The sequence below is a fragment of the Lepisosteus platostomus genome, chromosome 4 (genome assembly GCF_059453375.1).
Source record: "Lepisosteus platostomus isolate fLepPlt1 chromosome 4, fLepPlt1.hap1, whole genome shotgun sequence".
Taxonomy (NCBI): domain Eukaryota; kingdom Metazoa; phylum Chordata; class Actinopteri; order Semionotiformes; family Lepisosteidae; genus Lepisosteus; species Lepisosteus platostomus.
The window spans coordinates 50,965,233-50,987,450 of record NC_142614.1 but is presented as its reverse complement, the minus strand read 5'-3'; the positions used below and the strand labels follow the sequence as shown (position 1 = coordinate 50,987,450).

At 36.8% G+C, this 22,218-nt stretch overlaps 1 protein-coding gene and 1 long non-coding RNA gene across 2 annotated transcripts in view; one reads left to right on the top strand and one right to left on the bottom strand.

Annotated features, from left to right (window-relative positions):
* Positions 1-683: 683 nt before the first annotated feature.
* Positions 684-22,218, bottom strand: part of LOC148673390 (uncharacterized) — a 41,617-nt gene continuing 20,082 nt past the window's right edge. The window contains exons 2-3 of the long non-coding RNA XR_015936209.1: positions 16,995-17,045; positions 684-775 (exon numbers count right to left, since the gene is read on the bottom strand). This is a non-coding gene — a long non-coding RNA (uncharacterized LOC148673390). The remainder of the gene's footprint in view (positions 776-16,994; positions 17,046-22,218) is intronic.
* diras2 (DIRAS family GTPase 2) lies at positions 9,608-14,704 on the top strand. Its single transcript, XM_088629802.1, has 2 exons — positions 9,608-9,772; positions 11,317-14,704. The coding sequence occupies exon 2, from the start codon at positions 11,336-11,338 to the stop codon at positions 11,933-11,935; it is 600 nt and encodes a 199-aa protein (XP_088485928.1). The 5' UTR covers positions 9,608-9,772; positions 11,317-11,335; the 3' UTR covers positions 11,936-14,704.

Genomic DNA, 22,218 nt, shown 5'->3' with positions numbered 1-22,218 from the left:
ATGCTTGGAACCATATTTATAACATACAGTTGTACTATATAACATAAAAAAACAGAAATATGTGTGGAATCCATTTCATAATTAGAACTTCGTGGAAACATAAATACATTTTTAATGAATTTATTTTAAACAGCCTTCTTTGACACTCAAAACTGACATCTAGTGGTTGTTCTTGGTTTATACTAACAGCACATCCCTCCTTCAATTTTCTAACAGCTTTATCCAATTCAAGAGTTGTAGAGGGTCCAGAGCCTATCCTGGTAAACAGCGGGCAAAGTAGGATGCAGGATACACCCTGGATGGGACACCAGTCTATTACAGGGTACACACAGACAGAAACACACACACTTACAGTATAACACGGCCCATTTTCCCAGAAACCAATGAATTTACCATTATGTTTTTGGATTGTGGGAGGAAACCAGAGCAGCCAGAAGAAGCCCACATGAAGGGAGAACTTACTGTACAAACTCCATGCAGATAGCACCCTAGGTCTGTAAGTGAACTTGAGGCTCCAGTGTTGAAAGGCTGCAATGTTAACCACTGTAGCCACCATGCTTCCCACATAGACTACAATTATTTTTTAACACTATTTTTATTAATAGTGTATGATACAATTTTTCAAAGAGCTTGAAAGAGTACAATGTAAAATCTCACCTTTTCAGTTTATAAATAAATCTGTCCTTTATCTGTCCTTTAAGTTATGTGTTCAGCTCTTCCCATTTCTTCATTTTGGCGTATCTTTGGTCTGGATTAAATCAGAACTTCAGCCCACCTTCCAATGACAGAATTACAAACCCATTACTCAATGGTGGGGTACAAAAGGAGGAGAAGGAGTAAGTATTCGTAAAACTCACAATATTACACTAGGTCTGTGTTGTTTCGTTGACAGGCAAGTTGAAGTTTGTATTTCATCCAGGTTTTACATATAAATGAACACGGAATTGCTTCAGGCTTGTGTCCAAACCACAGGAGAGAGAACAAGGACTACATAAAGCTCGTTTTAAAGATATGTGTTTTTTTAAACAAATGACCATGGTGTGTTATTTTTCAAAATAACAAGCATGCACATGGAAGAGCTACCCGGTATCACTGACAGTGTTATACTGAAATGTTTCTGTAAGAAGAGTTGGGCTGTTGTTTCCACTCACTGCAAGGCTCCCCCAAGCTAGACCCTGGTCTAGAAAAATAGCCCTTGGTCCACATCTATATCCTAGATTCAGATCTTAGCTGAAAAAAGTCCAGAAGAGCCAGTAACCATAAACCAGTCACATCTGATTGTATTGAAGACTTATGACAGCTAAACGCTAGGATATAACCCTGACTTTACAAGCAGAGAACTTAAACTAACGCAGACCAGCTCCTAACTTAAAGACAACAGAGGGACACCACTTTTCCATGAGGTACAATACATTAAGAAATGTGAGCAAAGTTCGACTCCTCTCCTTCCTCTCCTCATCATCCACCCCACTCCCCACCTTTTTCCTCCTCTTTCCCCCTTTCTATCCCACTGTCCTCATAGGACACCTCCACAGTTACTGACACTCACTGTGCCCCATGGGTTCATCAGCATTAGTCTCAGCTGGGCATGGCCTCCTCACTCATAAACTTTGCCGACCCCCTACTCACTACATCCATTCAGTATAGTGTTGGCCCCCAACTTTAATTCCACCCCCAAGCATCCATCTTAAAATGGTCAAAAATATTTTTAAGGTCATACTTTGCTCACTAAAATAAACATGTTAAATGAAAAACAGTTTTCTTCCAATCCCAAAAGAAACACTGATGTAGGACTCCCTTCTCCAGATTCCAGATGCCAGGATGTAGGTTGTCAGTTTTGATGACATCTGCTAAAAATCTGCTACACAAGCTAGTGAACATCAGTCCACTTCTGCAACCTGTTTGTTTTTCCCTGAGTCTAGTTGGAGTTGTTTCTTCATTGTTTCAGTAGCTTTGAAAAATTTGGAGCACCTTTGGCTTGGCCTTTTGGTATTCCACTTTCAGATTTAAAGACATGCCTGCCTATAACTACAATACAGTATGTCCATATAAAGGCTAGATGATTTTGTAGCATTCTAAGTACCAACTTGCACTGATGTTTTTACATTTATATTTGAGCCATTTAATCATTGTTCTTCTGACCTGTAATAATGCATGCTTATGCTAGCAATTTTTTTTAAATTTACTATTTTTAGTCAACCTCTCCAGAGTTATAATGTTCTTTGTACTGTTCATACTGAGACTGTAAATGGCTTCAGACTGCAGATGAAAGCATGGTGTTGTTCCACAGTCCCAGCAGATGGCAGACTCTGCCTATCAGACTTCTCACGAAGCTCACTGTAAACTCATGAATGTTTACAGTGGTTTTCTTCTTCTAGTCTGTGTGTGTAAAAACTAGAACAAACAACACTTTGAAATAAAGAGAGATTAAGGCAACATAATTACAACTGTTTCTTTCACTATTTAATGTTAAGCTAAATCTTAAATTACCTGTACTTGTATATGCTATGTGGAAATTAGATCCAGTATATTTACATGTTGCCTTGCAAACAAAAGCATTTGCTTTTCTGTAAAATGAAAACATACTGTACTGTATCGCATGGTTAATCAAGCAACATAACTTTTCCTGTCAACAAATGTGAGTTTCAGCAAGAGCTAGCTGTCTCAAAACTTAAGAACATCCGATAAATTACAAATAAAAGTGGGCCATTAGTCCAGTCTTGCTCATTTGATTTTTCAGTAACAAAATGACACGCAGCTATATCCTGATTGAAGCCTGAGAAGCAGCTTCAACCATCATACTGTAGCTGGCCAGTTTGTACTGTACTCCCTCAAGTTCCTCCTCTCTTCTTAGTTTTTAATGCACTTTGTTATGGTTTGCACTTGTGTTCTCTGACTCTTGTCCCATTTCCATAAAAAAGAAATAATTCACTCCAATACAAAGAAATGTACTAGTATAACATTTTAGTTAATGGAACTTCTTCAGGTCAAGTGCAGGTCAGGACAATTATTCTATAGCCAGAAAGAGGATGAATACTGTCAAAGCAGAATAGACTGCAGAGCTAGTAAGTTGCCTCTGTATTTTAATTAAACAGCTTTACTTTCCCATATGAAAAATGATTTTTTTTTTAGAAACCTACAAAAACAGAGTCTGGGGGCCTGAGACATTTGTGTTCATGAAACAAGGCTCACTGCTAACCAAAAAGTAGATAGAGAATATTGGAATAGCAAAATGCCAACATAGATTTAGAAAAAGGTTTGCTCAGTAGTTCTTTGAACAAATGATAGCAGTAGTGGACATAAACAGAGAAATTGTATATTAAGATAAATATTATACATTAAATAATCTAAATATATGTTTTAAATAGAACTATCTTTCTATAGAAAACACTAATTGTCAGAAGGTTTTTGATAAATCCTAAAGGAGCACAGATACAGGGTGAATGTTCAAATGGGAGTTGTGTAAATTCTGGAGTACCACAGGGAACTGCATTAGGTCCATTATTCTTGATGTATATTTATGGTCTATTTTCTGGAATAATTAATTAACTAGTCAAGTTTACATATGATGTAAAAACAGGAGGGTAGTAAACTGTAAACATTGCAAAGGAAATTTTAAAATGTATTTATAAAAAAATCAAGACTCAGCTAACAGTGGCAACATTTATAGTGGGCAACATTTATGTGCAGAATGTTACATGCAGACAGAAAAAGTTCTCAATGGATGTTATTTCAAATTAAACAATGCACTGGTAAGACCTCATTCAGAATATTATATTCAGCTGGAGGGGTAAAGCCCAATTCACAGCCAATACATAAAATATTTTCATGTTTATACTACACCAAGGAGATTTACTGTATAAAGGGATTGCATCTATCCAGAACATATGATCTAAGTACAGTTGATGGTGTATACTTCAAACCAAACAGTTTTTTTAAGATATATCTGACACAACTAAATTTAAATAAATAGAGCATTTTACCAGGAAAAGTCACTATGTCGCTATATAAACATTTCAGGTTTTTTCCTAGGCTTATATAATGTATATGCTTACTTTTGAAGGCAAGGATTCACACATTGTAATGTCTAAAACATGTCTTTTTCACACTCTAAGGTAATTTTTTTAAAAAAATTCTGCTAGTCCAAATAAAAGTTATGTACAAATATGAATGACTTTCTCGGGGTTTCAGAAATATGTTGTGTGTTCCTTTTGTTGTATGAACTGTATTTGAGCATGGTCATCAATGTCTCTGAGACAGCAAGACAAACAGTTAAACGCATATGTTACAGTATCCGTGCACACTGTTGTAAATAGTATCTTTGGATTTAGGTTAATGGTCGGTCAGTTACGTAGAACCAAATTTAATGGAAAACAAAATGAAGAAAAAAATAATGTCGCCACCATCAACAAATCTTGCGACTATACAAAATTGTGTTTTTCTTCATGGGTTTAAACTGTACCGTTTCAGTGGCTGACAGCTGTCATACCGTACAAAGGTAGAATATCACTTATATAATTTGATTCTGTGCAAACAGAAATGAATGCACAGGAATTCTATTGAAAGAAACAGAGAAACTGAAGCATGGAGTAGTGGTGCGGTCAACTCCTGTCATGAAATAAAACAACATGTGCCATCTGTCATCGGCCAGAGCCTCAGTGTGGTAAAATTGACAGCTTCCTGCTGACAACAACATAAACCCCGCCTGCGCCCAGCACTGCTGCTTGCTCACTGCCGGATCACACAGAGATGCATCACATAGCCGACACAGCTACCCCTCCTCCCCAGAGTGAAGGGGCAGGGACTGAAAGCGAGTAGTGTATGTGTTAGTAATTGAGTATATAACCAAATTGCTTTTCAGTAAGAAATCTAAATGCAAGGATGCACTAGAGATAACCTAGAAATTATACTAAAAAATATGCTGAAGCCACTGGTTTATACAGAAGATTAATATCCAAAGAATAAAATATAATAGTGGACTTGTTTTACTGCCATTTCAACTCAGCTATTACAATAAAAGTATTATTTTTCATTATAGAGTGGACATTTCCCTCTATAGTCTGAATTAATTAACACCAGGTCAGCATATTAAATCAGAGGCAAGCTAGCAACTCTAAACAGGAAGCTGTGCAAAACATGTGATTGATGTGGAAAACAGATAAACACCTAAAAGATTAAATTTTTTGGAAGAAGGTGCAAATGGGAGAACTTTTGCTCCAAAACTTTCGCTGGTGCTGAATAATACATATTGGTCAACAGAACAATGCAGAATTGTTTTGAGCTTAACGTGTCTAAGATGTTAATCAAGCAAGAGACATAATGTCATGCATTGCCAATAATAGAACTTGGTCTTTGTATATTTTTCCTTGCATGCTATTCTGATGGAACATAAACAGGGCACAGTGAAAACTGAAAAAAAAAAGAAAATCCTATAATTCTATTGTCAACATCATACAATAACCATAAGACGTGGCTGTGTGGTAAATACTTTTTTCAGTGTCATAATAACCATAAACACAAGGTGAGGATAAACCTTACATACTGTACATTAAATAAGAAGAGCAGTAGGTTTTGAAAGTGTTTTGAAAGTATTCTGCTGGCTTCCATAGTTGCTCAACCTGAACCCTGGTAAAATGTTATGGAATCATCTTGACAGAGAACAAAGAGTACAAGCAAATGTACAGTATGAGATGAGAGCCGATTCAGAATGAATGAGAAAAAATTCACACCGTGTCTAAGCTGTCTGCCAGAAGGTGTAAATGCGATTACTGACAAGCAGGAATAATTTGATAAGACATACATTCACCAGCTATCCATCACGATCAAGGCAGATTGTCTTGCATAAACCAGATTGAGACTGATAAACTCATCTGCACACTCTCTGGAAGGTGGAAACGTGTTGTCTTTGAAGAGATCAGGTTTGGTACTGCTTTATCCTGTCATAGTGAACTCTCTTTGCCCATGCCCTCCTTTTCCTTCATTCTGACACCATTTGGACTCAAAATTTTGGGTTCCTTCCCCAAGATTGTTCTTCCACCTGGTTCAGTCAAAGACTACAACTTCCCAGCAACTGACGCTGATGGTGCATTTATCATACCTTTGACACAACTTACGGATTTGAAATCTTTTGATGTAATTGTCTTGGTTAAGCTAGGGGAAGGTTTTTAAAATATCCCCAGTAGACTGTTCATATTTTAGCCACGTACAGAAAAGTAGGAATGATTATTTTTGTGTCATTTTAAAAGTTGTGATACTCAAACACCTGCTTCTTCCTGTGGCCAAAGGCTGCTGTCACAGATTTCATGAGATAAAATGAAGGGTAGCATTCTGTGAATGATAAACTCACTAGACTCAACCTGTGTTCTAAACTTGTCTCTTAATTGGTGAGCCATTATTATTACGGTTGTGGTTGTATTCAGTATGATTGCCAGGCGACTCTAGAATTTTAACTGCTAGTTATAATTCAAGAAATTTACGTAGATTCTGACGACAACCATGACTTTTGACTGGATATCAAATACACCTTCAGTCTTCTTCCATTACCAGTTTCATGTAATGTATACATGCACTAAATACACTAAAAGTACTGTAGTAATTGCCTGGATACTGTACTTCAGGAGAGTAAAGCTGATAATGGATATCTACAGTATATTTTACCGAGGTACAAATTAAGACACAAACTTTAATGTTAGAAAGAAGTATTGCCTCTACTTTTATACTTTATTCATGAAGACAGATCCACAACAGAGATGACTTTATTGACTGGGTCTTTTCAGGGTTTATTGAGTCCAAGGTACTTCTTTGACCACAGAGTCACTGTTTTCAGCCATAAACTGGTATTCAATAAGAGTACATCACAAAAACCTCATCAGTCAATTTAAAAGACGTTTCTTATTTTTAGTTATATTTCCTTTGCATGTTGTAAACTATACTTCCTAACAGAAGGAAATATAAGAGAAACATACCATATACAGTATGTACTCATTCTAATACAATTTATTTAAAGAGTTTTTATTTTGATGGCATATTCACTCAGAAACAGTGAAACTAAAGCCACAGGACACCCACAGTACATATGAGCTCTTCATTTAGCAGAAGACTTTTCAATGAATAAAATGTAAGATCGCAAGAGATACTGGGAAACAATTGGAACATGCATGACTTACCATAAAGTGGAAGGTTGACTCGTCAGAGTTGTGCATCTTCACAATCACATTGATTTTATTCAGAGCGAACCATAGACATACAGTACTCCTGGACATTGCACATCTATTGCCAGCACTGTTCTGATGCATGAAACAGGAATCAATGCTTGTTGATTTTGAAAGATATCACTACTCTTGTGAACACGTTTGCTGAGATGTAATGACATTAAATAGGTTTTTGTACCATCAAAGCAGAAAATATAAAAATAAAGCTCCTTTTGCTGGAGGATATACTGTACAGTATAAGGTTTAGTGTTCAACCCATGGTTATTTAGCTTTCTTTCTCCACCACATAAACTCCAGATCCCATTTCCCGCGGCATAAAAATCCATTAACACTAATAGACTGCAGTATATGCAAATGAATCTTTCTCAAATGTCAGTCAAACAAATCATTAGTGAAATGAAGAATAAATGTAGAGTATTTGCATACCAGGAGAGAAGCAGAGAAGTTAAATTGGTTTAAATTCAAAAGCCTTTTCTAAACATTGTTGTTTGACAAAGCTCTACAGAATGTCTGATCTGAAATCAATTCTTTATTTGAGAAATTATTTTTGCAGGAACTGTGAAACAACATAAAACCTCAAATATGAACTTTTTTTTTTCTAAATTTTTGACAGGAAAAAACAAATCCATCACTAAAACAGCTGGTTTAGCTTTCTGTCACCGTATGGCATGGGGAGATATCAACAAATTTATCTTCCTACACAGTGGGTTAAAAATTATAATGCTGTAACAGTATCCAAAAACTCTCAGCAGTTATTCTGCTGTCATAATGGTCATGATGGAAAGGCACAGTTACAGTACATAACTCACATTTTGTTTACCAGTACATGGCTTTCATTGTCAATTATTTCTGTTATTTAAACAACAATCCTGTCTCTGTAACTGGAAATATAGCATTAATGAATTATTTGACACAGTGGGATTCCTTCATTCCACAAAATGCCATCCGCAGGAAAATCTTCCATTTGAATGTATCCATCCATCCATTTTCTAAATACTTTTTCCAGTTCAAGGCTGTGGGGGAGCTAGAGCCTATTTTGACAAGCCACAGACAAGCCCTGGATGGAGTGCCAGTCTATCACAGAGCAGACAGACACAAACACAGACACGTACACACTCACACCAGGACTAGTTTTCCCAGAAGCCAATTAACCTACCAGTATGCCTTGGGGCTGTGGGAGGAAACCAGGTACCTGCAGGAAACCCATGTGAACATAGGGAGAACATACTGTACAAACTCCACACAGATAGCATGCCCTGTCCAGAATTGAACCCAGGGCCCCAGCGATGCACAGCAGTGATGCTAACTACTGTGCCACCATGTCTCCATAAACTAGTATTTGTTACAGCTATAAACCACTCTTTTTTAAGCATACTGTATTAAATTTTGTTTGGTCGTGTAATGATACTGCTACTGTAGCTCTTGTCCTGTCTTTTTCTGAGCTTCATACCACACCTCTCTGGGCTGTGCGGAGTTCCCTTTCAGCTTCATATTGGGGGATAGTTTCCCATCCCTACAGTATACAGTATGAGTGCAGACAGCACAGATTGGTAACAGATTTTTCTTTGGAGGTAATAACAGTTTTCCTTTCATAGTACTGTTAAATTATTGCAGTCAATTTTTACTTGTCTCTTTATTACATACATCTGATTTCAGCTGATGGTATTCATTGACCCAAATATACAGAAGCTTTGATTCCTTCTAGAGCGATGACATTTATTTGAAGTACCTTGGGAGAAACCTACTTATTATAGACTTTAGCATGACTATATTCACTGTGAATTTAGTTTCATGCAGATTCTGAAACTATAACTGTATTTCTTTTGGAATCGGTGCAAACAAAAGGATGGCAGTTTATTCTGAATAATGTTGATAAGACAATACAGTACAGTATGTAAGAATCTCTACAGTCTAAATTTAGCTAATTAAGATGACAGGACTTTCCTTTTAACAATATATTTGTACATTATGTAATGGTAAATTAGTCATAGTGGCTACTAATTCTTTTTTCTTTAAAATTTGAGGGCAGAGTATTATGCATTATACAGCACATTATAAGTTAATTTAGTATATTTTCTATATAAAGGCAATATAAGTAGAAGTAAAAAAATGTAATTTTTTCATGTATATTTCCCAACTAATAATCATAGTTTCAATTTTTAATTGTGGAATGTACTGTACAGATCAAAGAACATACTGCATATAATAAAATCAAAGGAAATATACCGTATGAGTAAATATATTTCATCTCGTTAAAATAACACCAGAGGCTCTTGCTGCAGGGAACACTTGACTTGAGCTAGGAGCAGGTGTAATGCAGAAAAGGAGGCGTAAAAGCACTGAGAATCCTCCTTACGTCACCGGGAGTCAAGCCTCCGAGGGACGCATGTCTCTCCTATTCTATGCGCCTTTAAATATCAGTGTGAAAGCGCATATGGGTTTACACAGCAGACCTGAGTGCGGACGAAGGAGGAAGGACTGTTTATCGCTGCACACCGGTCCAATATGAGATCTGAAGATTAAAATCGTCTGATATACATTTTGTTCCCGTTATTATCAACGTAAGTTGTTTGACTTTTTTTATTTTTCTGTGAATCTTAGCATTGTCGTCTACAGTTCTTCGCTTGGCTTTATAATTCAAAATCCTTTTAATTTTCTTAAATTAATTTTTAGCGCACTGTGTCGTCTGTGTAAAGCGTACAGTATGTTGTTAAAATGTAAGGCTCACCTCTCCGCGTAATACTGTAATGTAAGGAACACAAATGATCTCCATTCCATCCGTTTTATTAAGAATGCAACGGAATACAACAATTCTGCTTTCGGTATTTGCAAACAAATACGATGTATCATACAAACATACATATACTGTAGCACTCTAGTTTAAAGAAAATATTTTAGAAAGGATGGTTAAACTGACAACTTGTCAAACGTGTCTTGCAGCATGCACAACTGTGCCTGCTATCACGAATTAAACAGGACGCAGACATTGGAAAGTGTTGTTTCCACACTCGGTGTGACCTTTTTATGCTTTGTTACTCAAAATATTAATAACTGCTAATAGCTTAGGCAATGAAAATCAATGCAAAAAATACACTTTTATTTATCAAAGTGGAATCAAACACTGTACATTTCAAGTGTGGTACAAATATGTTTGTTATCTCCTCATGACTGATTGACTTTCTTTTTAAAATGTATTTTGCTGACGTAGGCTTTGATGGTTAGGAACACTATTAAAAACCGAGGGCTGTGTCTGTGCGTATAGTGTTTCAGTAATGGTAGTCTACGGGAAAAATCAATACGCTCCAGAGCACAGATACGTATCAACCAGTCCCGCGCAGGCATGAAAAGAATTAAGCGTTCTGTCAGTAGTGCGTAGTGTCTTTTCTTAGGACACGTGCAGATTTATTTCACATGTTTGTCTTCTTTGGATTAATTACTATCCGGTTTACATATTAAGCATTTTTTCAGACAGCTTATTGCTGCTCCTTGTGTTTTATTTTAAAATCACATATGGAGAAAGATAAATACAGTGGAAATTATAACAGCCATGATTCAGATTCAAACTGTAAGTACTGTATTACCTGCAGTACTGTATGTCTGTAAAATTACGTATTACATACTGTAATATTGTTGTTATTCTGGTTAGTCATCTCATGAGAAATGCAGCATAAATGCAAAAATCTAATGTTGAGATTTTATATGTATAGAAATATTTTTTACATCTATAAAATATATGTAATCACGTGCAGTATACGTCTAATATTCCACATTATAATTTCTGTGGAACAACAACTATAAAACATTGTAATAGTAATGCAGTTGTGGAGGTTTCTGTGTTTAATACAAGCACACAGACTAAAGATTCCACCTGTCACAGACTAAAGATTCCATTTCATAATGTTTCCTGTAAAACAAATACAGCTCATGGAAACTATCTTGATAACTACAGTAGGTATATGTACAGTTGTGTTACTTAGCAATATTTATAACTGTGGATCTACAGTGCATGCTCAGAAAATGGGCTAATCTTATGTGTTTTTCAGTAGTCTTAATGTACTAAAAAGAAGGCAGTTATGTGAAAAAATGCACCTGTTGTCCTTTCTAGGTTCACATCTGGAAGAATAATGCCTGAGCAAAGTAATGACTACAGAGTGGTAGTGTTTGGGGCTGGAGGAGTTGGCAAGAGTTCCTTGGTGCTGAGGTTTGTAAAGGGAACCTTCAGGGAGAGCTATATACCCACCATAGAGGATACCTACAGACAGGTGATCAGCTGTGACAAGAGCATCTGCACCTTGCAGATCACTGACACCACTGGAAGCCATCAGTTCCCTGCCATGCAGCGGCTGTCCATTTCCAAGGGGCATGCCTTTATCCTGGTCTACTCCATTACAAGCAAGCAGTCCTTAGAGGAGCTGAAACCGATCTTTGAGCAAGTCTGTCAAATCAAAGGTGACGTGGAGAGCATCCCAATCATGCTGGTGGGGAATAAGTGTGACGAGACACAGAACCGTGAGGTTGAGACCAGTGATGGAGAGGCTATGTCCAAGAAGTGGAAGTGTGCATTCATGGAGACTTCAGCTAAGACCAACCACAACGTCAAGGAGCTTTTCCAAGAGCTTCTGAACCTGGAGAAGCGCCGGACTGTCAGCCTTCAGATTGATGGGAAAAAGACCAAGCAGCAGAAGAGGAAAGAGAAGCTTAAGGGCAAATGTGTTGTGATGTGAGACAGCGAAGAAGGAAGTCTTCTGCTGAAAGCATTGCGTTGCGATACGCTAAGACTATGACAAAAATCTTCCTGTCATGCCGGATAATTAAGGAACACAAGTATTTACACTAATTATGGAAAGGAGGAGAGGGTGGTATATTTTAGAATCAATAATTGTTTCACATTTTAACACAGAACAAAAAAAAAACGTTCCTCTATCTCAGCAAAATATGTAGAATCTTTTAATTGATCAATAGTTCCAGTCTGCGACTGAATGGAAAAAACAAAACCAGTTTACTTTAATGCTAAATATCTTATTTCAACCTTTCCTACAGTTTCCCAGTCCCTTCCACTACCACTTGTTTCTACAGAGAGAGGCAGCAAAGTTTGATGATGGCATGGGCCTTAGTTAACATTTATAAAACATTGTCTCAAATACTAGATGATAGGATATGAAACAAGTAAAATAAAAAATAAAAAAGATTTAAGATGACCATACTTAAGAAACACCCCCCCCCTTCTTAATACAGATAACTATACATCTCCAAAGAGCAGTGCTATACTAAAGCAATACTTGTGAATTTCTGAAGTTAACAGGTTCTTTGAGAAGCTGCAATGTAATTAACTGTTCTCGATGCTAAGTGAAAACTTTATGATTCAAAATGCTTCAATGAACTGTTTTCATTTTTCCTCTTCTCATAATTTCAGTTATAGTGATACCGTTGTATTTCATACTGTCTTATTTTTGCTGCTGATTTTCAGAGGCTCCAGCAGAAAATAAATCCTGTTTTGGAAAATAATGAAAATCACAATCTCATAAAAATAGCACTGGGAATTAATGCAAAGGCATAGTTTATAGTGCAGATAAGCTAAGAAGGATGTCGTTCCTTGGAAGGAGATGGATTCTCATGAGATAAAGAGGCAATATAATCACCTTTTTCCATGTTCTGTTTCATTTATGCAAAGCAAATGCATACCTGATGTAATTTCACCAAATTAATGGCAAAATAGGTTCACTTACTTTTATTTCCTGACCATCCGTTATTAGTTAGATGAATGATGCAAAACCGCATCCATATCAGGCAGTGGCTACTTGTAAAGTGACAAAGCCTAAATTGTCACTTTTATATTCTATGGCCCCAGTGAAATAAACAATGATCATTTTTAGATTGCACTACAATCAGAGCCTGCTGCCTGTTATAGGTCAGATTAAGGTAATCAATACCCATTTTCTTAATGAATGCTGAAGAAGAATCTCCTCTATAGTTTCCGTAGGATGCGAAAAGATTTTGCTCTTATTTGTATGCACTTGCAGGTTGCAAATATTAGAATTATAGGATTTTTTTTTTCATAGAAGAAACTTGTTAATTGTAACCTCAATCAAAATTTTTAACCCTTGCTTAAAATGTTTACATAGTAAACATAGTAAGTAAATGGTTAGTAACCTCTTTCAAACATCGCCCCTCATAAGGGTCAGAAAGAGATAAGATAAACATGTGCCATTTTCTTATTTGTGTAAAAGTTTTTCAAAGTAACATTTTTAGGTAAGTTATTTTTCATTCTTTTGAACAGTAAGTTTATATTTGCAATTTCGTATTCCAGTTGCAAGTGAAAACGTACTTAAAAAGATTTAGTCACTTTAGTATTGATCTGTGTAGTCTTCTAAAGAGCTTGTTTGTCCCACATATGTGTTCTTTTGCACTCCTGACAAGAAATAACATTTAACAGACTATTCCCTTTTTCGAATGTTACAAAAAAGAAAAGGTTGAATTGACAAAGCTGCATATATATATGTTTAAAGTGTGTGTTTAATTAAAATTATTGTCCTTCCATTATTTAATGTTGCAAAGTAGCTCTTAAAGAGGAAGACACTAACCTGTTAAAACTAAAAAAAACTTAAAGTGTGTTGTAGATCAATTTTGAAATGCTGTTAAAACGTGCTGAAAGCGTCAACTGAATCGTCAAAGATGAAGCACATAACACAAGTAGAAACATTAGTGGAGTTTTACTCTTAATTGTTTAGAAAGTGTGAAATATGTAGTTATAAGGAAATATTTTGTAAAATAACATACAGTACCAATGATGCTTCCAAGCATTTGATTATTTTTCTTTCTCAAAACAGAATGTTCCCAAAATTCATAGATTTTCCCCAATATAATGCTATTTTTTTGTTTGGTATTAGATGTTTTATATCAGTTTTATTTGTTTTGTATCTGATCACTTTAAAGAAACATTGTTTTCAGAAAGTAGTATTTAGGGGAAAATATTTATTTATTTAAAGTTAAATACTGAAGAAGATTTCGACAATTTCATAGACTTAAAAGGGAAAGAGCACACCAGTGTATATATTTTACTATATAAAATTCCTGTCGAATAAACTGTTAACCTGCTAGTTCATATTGCTGCTTTTGGGTATCTTGTAAATTGACTCAAAAAGTCAAATATTTACCTGTTTATGAATACCATATAATGTATGTTAGACAATGTATAAAGGTCCTTAAAAGATCTAAATGGTATGAAGTAAACTGGTTTATAGCATTATGTCAGAATAAACTGCTGTTCTGGAGAAAATAACAATACACAGATATATGGCCTGGGAAAGTGCTTAAAGCATGATTTCTGCAGCTATGTTAAAAACGTTTGTATAATAAATTAAAATTGTATTTAGTTAAGTTCTATGGTTTTGTTTATATGCCTGTATAGAATTCATGTGTGCCTACAAGTTTATATTTTCCAGTTCTATCTTGTATATATCATGCCACAAAAATAAAGTAAATTAAGCATTTAATACAGCATACGTGTATTCATTAAAATGGCATGCATTTCTATGTTATAAGACCATAAGAAAGAAGTAGATCTTGCCCATGTTGCTCATTTGATTTGAAAGTAGATTTACAGGTCCACATTTTTTTTGTCAGGGTGTGCCTAAAAGGATCCCAGAAAAAAAAACAGATCCAGGAGCATGACTACAGTACATGTCATGAAAATTAACCACTACTTTAAGCACTATTAAAGTATATTACATTTATTTTAACACTACCAAACTTACAATTAAATTAAAATATTTGAAGTATATATCACATGTGCAAAATTATTTTAAGAAATACATTTCCTAATTTATTTGTGAAGTTGATAAATTACGTTATATATTTGTAAATATAATACAGTGTCCAAAGTAATGCTTCTGATTTTGACTCCCAATTGCATATGAATGCAGAAGATTAAGAGATTGATACTGTGGGCTGAAAAAAGGAAAGGTGTATTCAAACACATCACACACATACTGTAGCTGGACAGAGACAAGATGGAAGACGAAGCAACAAAACAAGCTAAATAAAGGGTAGTGACTGTTTAGAGCCAACCTTCACAATGATAAGTCGGAGCAGCCCTAGTCTCAGTCAGCCTGGTCTTCCTAGGGATTTCTCTAAGCTTAAATCCTCTAATGCCCGGTTCAGACTGCTCAATCTTTCTTAGTAACATGAACACTTGCTCTCCATAGCCTACAATAGAAATCAACCATCAATGCATGTATACAGTATACAATGTACTTCCTAATTGAGACTTTATTATGTGAGTAATGAGATGAAAACGTAAATATTTAACATTTATTTAAACATTTATAATATTAACATACAAGATATAACATAATAACAACATATTTGACTGTGAACATCACAGTATACTGTATGTATTTTACAGTATATATTCAGAACCAAAGTCAACACATCCTTGGAGCCAATGCTATTCGTTCATAAATTTACCAATACATGTACACTCTAAAGCAAAGAGGTGGTATTGTGTTTTTTGGCTTTACAACATACAGTATTATTAAAGTGATACTTCTTGTGAAAAAAGCAATTATATGTGCATGTTCAGTGTTAAGGCATGTCCATTATCTTATTTTTTCTGACATTATATGCTGTGGTTCATTAGTTTATACTGATTATCACATCAGTAGCCAACGTACTGTACACTACAATATACTGTACACATTAATGGTACTGTAGTTAATTCATTTATGCATAGAACTGTGCTTCAGTGTTCCTGTCTGCTTTCAGATGTTCTGTACAAAATGGAGCACCTGCATATGCCAAGAAAATTTAACACTGCAGCTGTGGACTTCTGGCAGTCCAAACAGCATTTACTATAGCATGGGATTTTTAAATAAGTAAAGCAGTGCTGCATAGCTGGTCAAGCACACTCAGCACAGAGCTGTCCAGTGTTCTGAATTGTGCTTTTTACAGCAGTGTACTGTTGTGGGAAAGATTAGAAATGGCCCTATATATCAGCATAGCTTCTTAATACAATGCACATACATGAATAAAAATATATACAATATGAAAATACAGTCTTAAAATGTCAACAAAAGAGCAAGAATGCATCTTGTGCAAGAATTCCAGCATTTTTGATATGTTCAAATCAACATTAACATCAGAGTTTATGTCATATATTAATTATTATGCTTTATATCCTCCAATCAAACCTACTGTATGTATACCTGAAATCTAGCTGATATCTGCACATTTTAAGGGCCAAGGAAAGAGTGGGAAGTCTCTCTCATGCTCCTTAACCTAGCTTTACTTTGAAAGTCCATTTGAGAGACGGTTCCTAATATTTTGGATAGTAAGTAGACTAACTTTTGATTCAACATTTTCTGCTACTGTATGTTCCACTTCTTCATCACATTTAGATATAAATTTGATGCATTTTGATTGAAATGCACAACTAATCCAGAGCCAATGAGTGCTGTAGCCATATAATCTCCAGCTCAGTTTCAGTGCTCACTTTCCTATCAAATATTATCCTGTGTTTAGCAGCTCATCATTTGCACATTAGTGCTGTAGTTGGTTCTCCTAAATGCCCATAAAAAAATCAATCTCACATCACTGAAAATACTCCCACGGGAAAATATGGCCTTTTTGTTTTGCTTTTTGTTTTGAGTGAAAAAAAAGAGAAGAAAGCTTTCCACATCCGCAGCTTTTAAAAACATCACATAGTTGTGGTTAGCCTGTATCTTTTCAACTATATTGTCTTAATATTTCCTTTAAAAGGTGCAACCACAGAAGCAAGTGTCTTACCAATATCTCCCACCTGAGTCATCCAACCTGACAAAGTTAGCATTCTTCTTTCTGTGGAGAAGCAAATGGAAAGTTTACATACAGTCAGGTTTATTCACTCAGTTGTGAAGACATGCACTGAAAGCATTATGGTGCATTATGGGAGGAGGTTAAATTCTAATCTCGTTCTCTGCGTCTCACTTTGTTGCAGATGGCCATGTTTTGCACTCGTCGTTGCTGGGTTACCTTAATCACCTGCAAAGTCAGGATCAGAGTCGCCTTTTCACTTCTTTTGTCTCAAACTTCCGCTGAAAACAGTCAGCTCTGCTACCGCCATGTTGTCTGTGTTTTTTTCTATCAGTGCTCTTGATGTCATCAAGCCTTCCAGAAAACCCCAAACAACTCTATGTCTGCCCTGTTTCCTTCCCTTCTCTCTCCTCCTAATCCATCCTGTTCAGCTCTATTTCTGTGACCTCTGTCCCTCTGTTTCTGTTCGATCATCCAATTCAATGTACCTATGGCACTGGCCTTTGTCTGTTTTTTCATCTCTTCCCTCTCTCCAGTCCCTCTTTTTGCTGTCCAACACAGGAACCTTCACTCACTGACACCCGCTCTGTACCACAGGTGTGAGCGCATGTTGTCAATCTGCACTGCATCCGGAGCTCCTTGGTCACACTCACGCTGTCACTTAGAGCTCAGGCCTAGACTGCTTAAGCAATAAGTCCCCCCCCATTCCCATTATAATCACCCTATTTGGTTGGAGTCCAGTTAATGCGGTACCAGCACTCAACCCTTTACTCTCCCAAAGCCTCCAGCCACATACGGAGCCGATATTTCAACTTCTTCTAGGGGTTCTACTTACAATATGTTCTCATCCATTACATCAGATTTCAGCAAACAATATCTCTCTCCCTTCGTCTGTCAGGCATGTTCCACTCCACACCATGGAGTTCCAATATCCAGTTAGTCCAGCTAGCTGCTACAGTAGTGCCGCCGTCTGTTTGCTGCCATCACATGTGCTTTCCATGCACTGCTTATTGGAATCTACTCAATCGAACAAGCTCAATCAAACTGCCTTGCTCTTAGCTTAGTGTTCGAAATCTGCAGTGGTGGTCTGAGGACACTGCTCTGAATTTATCCCTTTATGTCAGTTGTCTCATTTTATTTGTTGTCTCATGTTATATTAGTCGTCATTAGAATTTGACTGAACAGCAGAACTGCAATTAGTCAGATACCATATCATTTGAATAATTAACTTGCTAATTGCAGAAAATAAATGAATTATATTATTGTTAATGAATTTGCTTATGATGGAGAATGAACTGTCAGGGCTTGGCATTATAACTACATTACAGACCAACAGATATTGTAACTACTAAAACAAGCAATGCTTCTACTTCTCATTTTATTGTGCAAATGTAATAAATTTAACCAGTCCTCTCTAAATACCTCTAAATCTCTATAAGATCTCTAAATCCCAATACCTCTCTAAATATAATAGTTTAAACAATGAATTCTATTTTAGGGATGTATTTAGATTTGAAGGTTTTTTAATGTCACCTTCAAAGGCATAAAGTAATGTCAATGAGGAAAGAATTGCTTGTGATCCCTGGATATTATCATATTGAGTGCCTGTCTAAAGATATTTTTCTTTGTTCCCGACTGTTTATAAAAACCCTTAGCATTTAATGTGATGATAAATGTAAATTTAGAAGAGCTGGCCCAGCGAGATATTGGAATGAAAATACGCCTGTCTGGAATTGAAATTGTATACATTATGTAATAAGGACAATATGACTGACATTGAAGTTTATTTTAAGTGAAGTTGTGGTCTTTTGCTTTCTGCTGTAGCACAACATTTTAATCACAATAAAAGGATAAAAGGATGTAAAATCTTGAGATAACTAATGATATCAGATAAAATGTTTCTGAAAAAGAATAACATTTTTTGCTCATAAAGTCACATATTAATGTAAAAGTAAATACAGTATCTTATGGTTTTGTACTGTATGTATATTTTTATTTATTTTTGGAAAATATTACTGTAAAGCACAAAGGAAAGAAATACAGAGCATTCTAAAATCATGAGCATTTCCTTTGTTGACTTAAGGTTCCTGCCTAACCACAATATGCACCTCTACCTTTCCTTGCAATTTTGAGACTTGTTCAGTAATCAAAAAGATTAAGTGCTAAATCATGCTGCTCTTAGCTACAGTATATTGCTTTAGTTTCCTAAACAATCTTGTCACATGAAGAGGTGGGTGGTGAGGAATAGGCCAAACATAAACACTTTGCATTGATTAAAGATAAAAAATCTAAAGGCAACAGGCTGTAACTGTTGAGTTCAACATATTTCATATAAGGAGGATTCCCTCTCTGTCCTTCAAGAGGCAGCCTTACAGTAGTCAAGAGCACAAAAAGGAGATACTAGGGTATAGGTGAGGCAAATCCCAGATGCAAAACAGAGAAATCACCATGGAGACTACCAGGGAGACCTCCAGTCTCAAGGGGTAGATGTGGTGCAAAATGAAAAGCCTACAAAGTCTATGTAATTCAGTTGGGTGTAGGATGGAAACAAGGAACATGGTTTCTATAAATAAACAAAAGAATGCACAGATGGCATAGGATTCAAAGGAAATAAAATACAATGATCCATAATTTGTTTTGACTCCTGTTCTAAATGTGTCATCAGATTAGAGAGTAGTACTAAACAGAGAGGGCCAAGGATTTGGAAAGAAGCTGTCACGAACAGTTCTTTCTGGGCCCTATGCAGACGACACGATCCGGAATTGTGAGGAAAAAGTCATGCAGGAGAGGGTATGGAGACAGGGGGCGTGTCCAAGGGGTGCAGGCGTCCAGGGGGAGTGAATCCGGGGCGAACGATCCAAGAGAAAATCCAAACAGGTAATCCAAGACAAGCAAAATCCAAGGCCAGGAGATCCATCCAGGGGATTAAAACCATGAACCGGGTCGGGACCGGCGAAGGGAGGGGAATCAGGAACAGAAGGTTAAAACTATAATGGAGCCAGACACAGCAGGACCCTGGGCTCTCACAAAGCGGAATTCAATGAGGAACCAGGAGTGACGTCTGCGTATGGCTTTTAAGGTGGAACGGAAATAAGAAACAGGTGCAGGTAATGGGTCAGAACAAGGAAGGGCTGGAGCGCCCTTAAGAGGAGGAGTAGCGATCGTGACAGAAGCACAATGTTTAGTGCCTGTCAATCATTTTTGTTTAGTATGACGGCAGAAGACCTGGATGCTAAATGAAAAATAAAACATGGCTTCTTCTTGCTTTATCGCCGATAAAGCTGTGAGACTGGTAAATGCAACTGTTCAGTTCCCTTTCATGTCAAAACATAGTCACAACTCAATGAAATATCATGGGTAGCCACCAGCCACAGATAGGACAGGGATCAGTCTTTGCACTGCACTGCCGATGGGCCTAAAAGGACCATGATTCCCCATCTCTACTGCCTTCCTAGAAGGTACAGGTACTGTATACAGAGCTACAGTAGCTTACCTCCTTCTCCTCCTCATCATTTGCTGCCTCACAATGTCTGTGACTGTGACTGTTTTTATTTCTCTAATTCTGAGTGTTAATGTATTCCACTGGGAGCCATCATGTGCTCATTCCCCAGACTGATCCACTTCCTTTAATGTCTTTCTAAAGGCAAGAAAATCATCACACAGCTCCTTTCAGAGCTACCTTTACAGTATGTATGAACTCAATTGTACCTGTCCGAACCCCCATATTGTTTCTTTTACATTCCCCAGCTCCAATTGACTTCTTCATTGTAGTCCAGTTGTTTTGGCACCACCTTTATTTCTGTTCATGTCTGCAAATTAACCCAAAGTAACTTTACACTGTAAGCCCTCTTTATATTTTCAGTGCCTCCATTCACCTCCTTCCTTCCCATGCTCTTCTCTGTTTAATGTGTGTCCCTGTGCAAGTTCATACACCTCCTTGGATTTTTTGCCTCTGTCTACCTTGACACGTATATTTTATACCACTATAGCTCCTCAATGCTTTGTGTTCTCTGGCTACTTTTCACCTTCCTTCCATGCAGTGAAATATCGTAAACATCAGTGTCTGTGGTCATTTCCTACAGTATGTTGCACACTTCTTTCTTAAAAGCCTAGTGGCTAAAGTCTTGTGTACTCCATTTTTTTTTTATTATTATTTCCTGGTGTACTGACAAAATTAAAGGAAAAGGAGTCAAAACTTGTGCACTCTGACTACTGTCAGATGGTTTTATACCAGGTTGATTTGATACCACAGGAACCCCAAAAAGGAGGGAGATATACAAAAGGAGAGAGAAATAGAATATACATGGAACTAAAGAGAAGTAGCAATTCCTGCTGTTCGGCCTAAAGCTTGCCCTATGATCATCATTTCCAGTTTTCACAAACATTCTGTATTAACTGTGGGAAGAAAGTTACTCCCTTGGATTGCCATTATTTTTGTATCATGTACCTGATCTTGGATTGTGTGACTAATGTACTAGAAGACTTAGTTTCTATATTTTCTGTGCTGCCTTTTATCTTTGTGTCAATGTATAACAAATACAATGGGTAATGGGTCAGACATCACCAATGTGCTCCAAATCACAATCTGTGTCTCCTTTAATCTCCCTCTGAGACTCTCCACGGTGTTTGCAATTGCCTTAAAGCTCTGAATCCTCCCTTGCTCAGCCTAAACCTGGCACTGCTTTTTTGCTTTTCTCTAACTTAATTGAAGTGCTGCCTTTGCTTGAAGTCACCTGTGCAAACTTATCATCTACGTGGGCATAGGACATGATGCAGAGAGTACTCACCTGATGCCATACTGTATATGGCTCTCTAAATTACCAAGCTCACTGAGCTACTCAACAGTGTACAGTTATCCCTGTTGCCTCTGTTGTTACAACATCAAACACAACATCATAAGCGGGACTTCTTTTTCATCCCCCTGGTGTTGCAGGCTCCTGTTCTCTCCCTGTTGCAAGACATGGACTCTACAAGAACTTGCTCTACTTAATGGCTTCTGTGGAGGAGTCTAATTTTCTTGTGGGCTAAATGTCCATGGCAGATGACTGTACTGAGCATGCTCCATCCTATATTGTCTTCCTCAAGTCTCTATATTGGATGTATCATTCATAATGGGTTCTGTGCTCCCTGTTCCAGATGAGACTTATTGACAAGATTGCTGTGAAATTGTGAAATTGCGAGTGGAGTGGGTGCTGATCAATCCAAGGATTCAAGGCCA